Genomic DNA, 9,021 nt, shown 5'->3' on the forward strand with positions numbered 1-9,021 from the left:
CCCATGCCGCTACGACAGAGGGGTGACATGTTACACTTGTGGTCAGGCGGGGCACGTACAGAGGGACTGCCCTCAGGGGTCAGGTAGAACAGGCAGCCAGGAGGTGACATGTTTTAAATGTGGGCGCAAGGGCCATAAGGCCAACGTTTGTTCAGTGCCACCCCAGCGAGGAGGCCAAAGGCCGGGGTATCAGAGTGATAGATCTGGGCAGAGGCAGTCAGTGCCTAGACTTCAGGGGATGGCACCATCATTGGCACTACCATCAGGATAGAGCACCGCAGATGCTGATAGACCCCACATCCAGGGGCGAGTGTTCGCCTTGACTACAGCTGAAGCAGAGCAAGGGAATGACACAGTGCAAGGTATCTTATCCTTATATGATATTGATGTTTGTGTTTTATTTGATACGGGATCCACACACTCTTTTGTTGCACCTCGGGTGGTATGTCATATTCCAATTTCCAGTACATTGTTACCATATTATTTGATTGTAACTGCTCCGGGAGATACGAAAATGGTGGGTAGTGAGGTGTATAGGGATTGTAAAATCATAGTGCACGATAAGGAGTTTCCGGGGAATTTGGTGGTGCTAGACATAAAAGATTTTGATCTTATTTTGGGCATGGACTGGCTATCCCAACACTATGCTAAGGTTGATTGTCGGCACAAGGTAATTCATTTTGAGTTGCCTCATCAGCCAATTGTTGTGTATAGAGGCATTAAACCAATGAGCTCCACACCCTTGATTTCGGTGATGAAGGCGGAGAAATTAATGCGACATGGTTGCGAGGCATATTTGGCTTTAGTGACGACTGGTAATGAGGACAAGATGGAATTGCCAGATATTCCGGTGGTCTGTGAATTTCCCGATGTATTTCCTGAAGAGTTGCCAGGATTGCCGCCATCGAGGGAGGTTGAGTTCTCTATTGACTTAGTACCAGGTACGCAGCCAGTTTCTAGGGCTCCTTACAGAATGGCTCCAAATGAATTGAAAGAGCTAAAGGTGCAGTTGGAGGAATTGATTGAGAAGGGATTCATCCGCCCGAGTGCCTCATCTTGGGGTGCTCCAGTTTTATTCGTGAGGAAGAAGGATGGATCCATGAGATTATGCATTGACTACCGGCAGTTGAATCAGGTGACGTTGAAGAACAAGTATCCCCTCCCCCGTGTTGATGACTTGTTGGACCAGTTACGTGGAGCATCCGTCTTTTCGAAGATTGACTTGAGGTCTGGATACCATCAGGTGAGGGTCAGAGAAGAAGATGTAAAGAAGACTGCTTTTCGCACTAGGTACGGCCATTACGAGTTTGTGGTCATGCCATTTGGGTTGACTAATACCCCGGCAGTCTTCATGGATTTGATGAACAGGGTGTTTAGAGAGTATTTGGATAGCTTTGTTATAGTATTCATTGATGACATACTCATCTACTCGCCGAGTTTGGAGGACCATGAGACCCACCTTAGGCTGGCATTGCAGAGGCTGAGGGAGAGGCAGTTGTATGCCAAGTTCAATAAGTGTGATTTTTGGCAGCGACAGGTTGGCTTCTTGGGACACGTAGTATCTGGTGAGGGTATTTCAGTAGACCCTGAAAAAGTGAAGGCAGTGATTGAGTGGCCACAACCGACTACAGTGACCGGCATCAGGAGCTTTTTGGGGCTAGCAGGTTACTATAGAAGATTCATTGAGGGTTTCTCTAGGCTTTCATCTCCTATGACAAAGTTGACTCAGAAGGGAGTCAAGTACGAATGGAACGAGGCTTGTGAGCGTAGCTTTGAGGAGTTGAAGAAGAGGCTAACCTCAGCACCGGTATTGGCTATTCCTAGGAGTGGAGAGACATTTTCCATCTTCAGTGATGCGTCACACTTAGGTCTCGGATGTGTATTAATGCAGGATGGACGAGTGAATGCCTATGCCTCGAGACAATTGAAGAAACATGAGGTGAACTACCCTACCCATGACTTGGAGTTAGCGGCAGTAGTGTTTGCTCTCAAGATTTGGAGGCATTACCTTTATGGAGAGAAGGTGGAGATTTATACTGACCATAAAAGTTTAAAGTACCTTTTCTCCCAGAAGGAGTTGAACATGAGGCAACGTAGGTGGATGGAGCTTTTGAAGGACTATGATTGTGAGATCTTGTACCATCCGGGGAAGGCCAACGTGGTGGCCGACGCATTGAGTCGCCGAGGGGCTTATATGGCTGCTATGAAGACCCAGGAATGGATGCTTTTGAGTCAGATGGGGGAGTCATCTATCTCTGGACCCGAAGAGAGACCTACGGGGTATTGTTCGTACCTAAGGGTACAACCTGATGTGATGGAACAGATTAGGGTGCAAGAATCACACGATGTGAAGTTGGCCCAGATCTTGGCAGATGTGGGGAAGTTTTCCCCAGTGGGTTTCGGCCAAAGGGGCGATGGGATGCTACTATTCCAAGATCGGATTTGTGTACCAGATCATGCGGAGATCAGGAACGAGATTTTGGCAGAGGCTCATAAGTCCCGCTATACGATTCACCCCGGCACGACGAAGATGTATCAGAATCTACGGAGGCAGTTTTGGTGGGATGGTCTGAAGAGAGATGTGGCAAGATATGTATCCCAGTGTGCAGTGTGCCAGCAGGTTAAGGCAGAACATAAAAAACCAGCAGGTCTCCTACGGTCGTTGCCCATTCCAGAGTGGAAGTGGGATAACATATCCATGGACTTCGTGTCAGGGCTACCAAGGACAGCGAAGGGGTGCGATGCTATTTGGGTGATAGTAGACCGTTTAACGAAATCAGCCCATTTCCTACCGATTAAGAAGACTTACCGTTTGAACCACCTTGCGAAGTTATATGTGGAGGAAGTGGTGAGATTACATGGAGTTCCCTCTAGTATCGTGTCGGATCGGGACCCTCGATTTACTTCACACTTTTGGGGAGCGTTGCAAGATGCTTTGGGGACGAAGCTAAAGTTTAGTACCGCGTTCCACCCTCAGACAGATGGACAGTCAGAGAGGACCATCCAGACATTAGAGGACATGTTGAGGGCATGTGTGTTGGATTTCCATGGTAGTTGGGATGATCATCTGCCACTAGTAGAATTCGCTTACAACAGCAGTCACCACTCTAGTATTGGTATGCCGCCTTATGAGGCACTTTACGGCAGGCCGTGTAGATCACCCATTTGTTGGGAGGAGATTGGAGACAGAGCATTATTGGGGCCAGAGATTGTTGAGCAGACATCAGAAAAGATTCGGATTATCAGGGCTAGAATGAAGGTCGCACAGGACCGACAAAAGAGCTATGCGGATAAAAGACGTCGAGACTTGGAGTTCTCAGCTGGGGACCACGTATGGCTGAGAGTGATGCCCATAAAGGGCGTACGCAGATTTGGGGTGTCGGGGAAGCTTAGTCCTCGCTATATTGGACCGTTTAAAATCTTGGAACGAGTTGGCCCTTTGGCCTATAGGTTGGCCTTGCCACCACAGTTAGCTGGCGTTCATAATATCTTCCATGTGTCCATGTTAAGGAAGTACGTGCCGGATCCCCAGCATATCATCGACTATCAGACTATAGAAGTCAAGGAGGATGTCACATACGAGGAGAAACCTGTTAGTATTTTGGAGCGGAAAGAGAAAGTGCTACGAAATCGATCGATTCCATTTGTTAAAATTCAGTGGCAGCGTCACTCTTTAGATGAGGCTACCTGGGAGCGCGAGGAGGAGATGAGGTGTCTTTTCCCCCAGCTATTCGAGTGACCAGACAGGAATTTGGGGACCAAATTCTTTGAAGGGGGGGAGAAACTGTAACGACCCATTATTGGGTTTAGAATTTTAGAATGATATATTAACTTATTTTAGTTATTATATAAGTTGAGCAAATTTGATTCTTAATGTTGAAATAGATCTATGGGCTTGTATGTATGGGTTTAAATTAAATGGATGGGATAATGAGTTGGGCTTCAATTTATTTAAGGCAAATGGGCTAAGAGTTGGGCTTGGGCCTTTAAGGAAATAGAAGATGGGCCATTTATTTGGGCTTAAGCCCAATACCAAAAAAAAAAATCCACCATCTACGCATCATTACTTCCCAACCCCCCTTTCTTTTTCTTCTTTCACCTTTTCTTTCACTTCTTCTTTATTGTTTTTCACTCCCTCTTTTACTTCTCCTTTCTTCTTTCACTCCTCCTTTTACTTCTTCTTTTTCCTTTTACTCCTACTTTCTTCTTTCACTTCTTTTTTTACACCTTCTTTTTCTTCCTCTTTATCTCCTTTTCTTCTTTTCTCTCCCGACTTCTTCTTCTTCTTCTTCTTATTCTATTCTTCTTCTTCTTCTTCTTCTTCTTCTTCTTCTTCTTCTTCTTCCTCATCTGATACGCATTCTTTTTCTTCTCTACTGCTTCTATTCTGTTAAATTTTCTGTGGCAATTGGAGCTTCTGTGCGGGTGCTTCATCTTGATTTATTCATCCTCAGGCAAGTATCCTTTCTTCTTCTTCTTTTATTTTTCTCCCCTTCCATGTGTAGCATCTCTATTAAATTTTTTCTATCTACATAGTATAAAATTCCTAAATATTGTGAGTCTATTTGATGTCTCAAAAGGGGTTTGATTCACCCCAATATTATTCTGTGAATGGCATTTTTCACCTCCATTATGATGGGAGTTTGTTCACCTTCATTGCTCATTGTAGTGTATTTATTGGTATATCTTATATGTGAATGATGTCTGGATAATTAATGTCTATACCCGAATGTCCCATGAAATTGTGGAAAAATATCAAGTTAATGTGTGAAAAATTCGGATGCTACAGTACCATATAGTACCTATACAGTATCTCAATACAGTACCTATACAGTATCTCAATATAGTACCTATACAGTATCTTGATACAGTACCTATACAGTATCTCAATACAGTACCATACAGTACCTATATAGTATCTCAATACAGTATCTCGATACAGTACCATACAGTACCTATACAATATCTCAATACAGTATCTCGATACAGTACCATACAGTACCTATACAGTATCTCGATACAATACCATATAGTATCTCGCTATAGTATGATACCGTATTCGTACAGTATACATACAATATCTTGCTATAGTACCATACCGGATCCGTATAGTACCCCGCTACAGTACCCATCCGAAAATTTTTATTAATATTAATTAAACATTTACTTAATGTATTAGAGCGATTGTATGGTGGAAAAATAACAATTTTTGCCATAACATTCTTCAATGGTATTAAATGTATATTGAGAACGAGAATTTAAATTTTACATTGCTGGTAAATGCATACATGATGCATACATGTACATGATGCTCATATATATATGTTCTTAGCGCACTTATTATTTTGCGCAGAAATAAAGGGTACCCTAGGAGCGCCTGACGCGGGACGAGGTGGCCATAGCCCGACAGGTTGTGCTCGATACGTTATGTGTTGATTTACTGATATGATGATTAACGCATATTTTGCATCGTGGCTTATGAGCCTATGGGATTTATACTTATGATGTATGCACTTGTATGATTATACATGAACAAAAATTTGAAATTTATAATTCTATGAGATATGATTTCCGACTCATATAATTGAATATTGATATGAAGTCGTTGTACACTCCTCTCGGTGTCATCATGATTTCTCTTTCTTCATACTGCTCCTTTGTACTAGAACTTGCTAAGCCTTGTGGCTCACTTGATCTTCTTATGCCATTCCAGGTAAAGGTAAAGCAGTCATTAAGGGCGAGTCCAGTGGGACTACAACCCAAGGGTAGTGGTGTACAGAGGCACTCAACTCGGAGATCCTAGTTGCGTTTTGGTGAGGTAGATTGATGAGATTTTAAATTGTTGTTTTACATTAGAGCCTCATATTCGGTTTGTATGGCCTAAGAGCCTAGATGTATCAACATTGGTTTGTAACGAAAGTTATTGATATTCCGCTGCGTGAAAATAGATAAATGTGTGTGTTTATTATGAGGTATTGTTCTATATCATCCTTGTGATGACCTCCTTTCGAATGTCCTATGCTAGCGGGCACATTCGGGAGTGGGCCCTTACAATCTGTCATTAAAGTAAGGGACGGTCCACATGGCTCTTGAGGAGGTGAGTCATTTGAGGTATTAATAGGTTGAGGTGGCCCAGTTGAAGTCCTTGAAATAGGTGGTCTATGTATCCCTTGAGGCATGTCACTAGATTTCTTAATCACTTTTTGCTTTCCAATGTTGAGTGGAATATTGAATGGAGATGATGACTTTGTAGTATGGGGTAGTTGTGATGCTTCATTTGGATTACCATTACAAGATGGGACAACTTGATTGCCAATGGGGCTAACTCCGGTAAGAACTAGATTAAACAACATCTGAGAAAGGATAAATTTGGATGATTTATGTGATGTATCTTTTAGCTGATGGAATGACTCTGTTCAGTTGACCTTGACGAATTTGACAATCTAGATATCCCTTGAGGTTTAGGGCTTGAAGATGTAATTTCACTAGAAGTAGACTTTTTGAACTTACCATGACATAATGCAGATGCCATGATCAACTAAACCTATAAAACCATAAGAATTACCTTTAGCATGAAATATTTATAGCAAAATCCTAAGTGTTTACAAAATAACAAGTAAAATCCTAAATATTTAAGCTCATACTATTTTTCTGCTTCAACAAATTAACACATTCTGCCAATATTTTAAATCAATAAAAGTCCAAAGAACCTTTAATATAAAAGGAAACTCCAAGGATTTTAACAGAGTGAGTATGTTTACAAGTTAATCAAGTTAACTATCCATCTATCTACATATAAAAAGGTGATAAAACAGAAATTAAACCTATGTAAGTTGCAATTTCTGGGTTGCCAAAGCCAATTGGTAGAAATTATCAAGCAATAGAAAGAAATCACCTATTGTCTCTTGCAACTAATAACAAAACTTGAGAAGTTGATCTTGTGTAGAAAACTTGACAAAAACTTATAAAATAAAATAATTAATTAGAAACTAAAGTAAATAAAGAGTTCAATTAATGAGAAGCTCTCAATACACATTTAAGTAATTCTCTAAAATAAATTACTATTGAAAAATCCATTACATTAAATTAGAAGAAAAGAAAATTTCATATAGAATATTAAACTAAAAGTACAAATCAAAGTTCAAGGTCATTATATTCATCAATAGGCTCCAACTCCTCATTGTCACTACAATTGCTGGCTGTGTCATCTTCATCATCATCATCCAAAATGAAATCATCAGCTTCTTGCTCCATTTGCATGTTGCCTCCCAAGTTGTGGACACCACTAGCTTCTACTAGGATTGACGTCATCTCTAAGCAATGGTGCCATTCCATGATCTTCAATTGAAATTACACCACCCCCTAATGATTCTCCATCTTGTCGCACCTCATCATTGGCATTATCTTCTTCAGCATCTATGTTTTCATTCTCAAGTATGTCATATACATGTCTATGTTGAAATCGCTGCACAATTTTCCAATTTTCCCCTAACTTCATGTCATTGATGTAGAAAACTTGGTTCACTTGAGATGCTAGCACAAAAGGATCATGTTGATACCATTTTTTTGTGACATTGATTCTTGTTATGTTATCATTTTTCTGTATACATGACCTTTTATTATTAACATCAAACCAATCACACTTAAAGAGGATGACATGTTTTTCTTTGATGTAATCTATTTGAATGATATCTTTGAGAACTCCATAGAAGATAAGGACATCATCTCCATGGTTTCCTTCAACAACTACCCCACTATTTTGACTTCTAAGGCGAGTATCACGCTCTTGAACGTGAAACCTAACCCCATTTATTATACAACCAGTATATTTCATAACAACTTGAGGTCCACATGCCAATGAATATAATGCCTCAGTTGCTTCAGGTGCTTTAATGTTGTATAAGTGTGTTATCTGCAATAGAGAATAAATATTTAGTAGTAATAAATATTTAAATATTCAATACTCTTATGAATGTATTCATAACAAAATAATTAATTAATTACTTGTTGTCTAAACCATGAAGGGAAATGTTCTTTTTGGCTTTTATCAAGATTTATTGCATTTTCTTGCTCAAGCTTCCTATTGTGCATTCTAATTGCAAGACTTGTTAGTTTAGAGATAACATTAACCAAATTAAACACATACAATAGTATACTTACTCAATATATGATTTTGCTTCCTCACAACTATTCAACACATACTAATGAGCTAAATTGAGCTATTTCTCAGTTAGACCATCATATATTTCTCCTCCAATTGGCCTAAATCTTTGTGAGAAAATAGGAAACCCACCATTCTCAGCCACATCAAAATTTCTTTCTTCCTGATTAAATTGAGTCTCAATTCCTTGCAAATACATTGAACAAAATGTCAAGCATTCATTCACAATGTAAGCTTCTGCAATAGAACCTTCAAGACATGCTCTATTTCTTATATAACTCTTTAGAGTCCCCAAGAATCTGGAAATATATAAATGTTGAAATAAGAAAATTGTTACTACTACATAATTGGGTAAAAAATTATAACAAATATATGGGGAGCATATTTTCTTTTTTGAATAGATTTTTTCAAAAAAAAAAAAAAGGCTTTTCAACAAATAATTGTAAGGAAAACGACATCACCTTTCAATTGGGAACATCCATCGATATTGAATTGGTCCTCCGAGGATGGCTTCATTTGAGAGGTGAATTGCCAAAGGTACCATTATGTCAAAAAAGGCCGGAGGAAAAATCATTTCAAGCTTGCAAAGTATCAATGTAATCTCTTGCTACATGGTCTCTAGTTCATCTATCTTCAATGTCTTACAACAAATTCTTTTAAAGAAATCTCCTAGTTCAACCAACCAATACATTAGACACATCCTTGCTCAAACATCCACATATTCCACAAGGTAGCAAACGTTGCAATAGAACATGACAATCGTGGCTTTTCAAACCTGATATCTTGCCATCACTCACATTAGCACATCGAGAAATGTTAGAAGCATAGTTGTTTGGAAATTTTACTGACTTTAAAAATTC

At 39.8% G+C, this 9,021-nt stretch overlaps 1 protein-coding gene across 1 annotated transcript; it reads left to right on the forward strand.

The window, feature by feature from the left end:
• Nucleotides 1-393: 393 nt before the first annotated feature.
• On the forward strand, nucleotides 394-3,739 carry LOC127812681 (uncharacterized). The gene is made up of 3 exons (XM_052353218.1): nucleotides 394-1,046; nucleotides 1,260-2,177; nucleotides 2,931-3,739. Exons 1-3 carry the CDS (start codon nucleotides 515-517, stop codon nucleotides 3,737-3,739), a joined length of 2,259 nt encoding a protein of 752 aa, XP_052209178.1. The 5' UTR covers nucleotides 394-514.
• The last annotated feature ends 5,282 nt before the right edge of the window (nucleotides 3,740-9,021 follow it).

This window comes from Diospyros lotus, chromosome 1 (assembly GCF_014633365.1).
Source record: "Diospyros lotus cultivar Yz01 chromosome 1, ASM1463336v1, whole genome shotgun sequence".
Classification (NCBI taxonomy): domain Eukaryota; kingdom Viridiplantae; phylum Streptophyta; class Magnoliopsida; order Ericales; family Ebenaceae; genus Diospyros; species Diospyros lotus.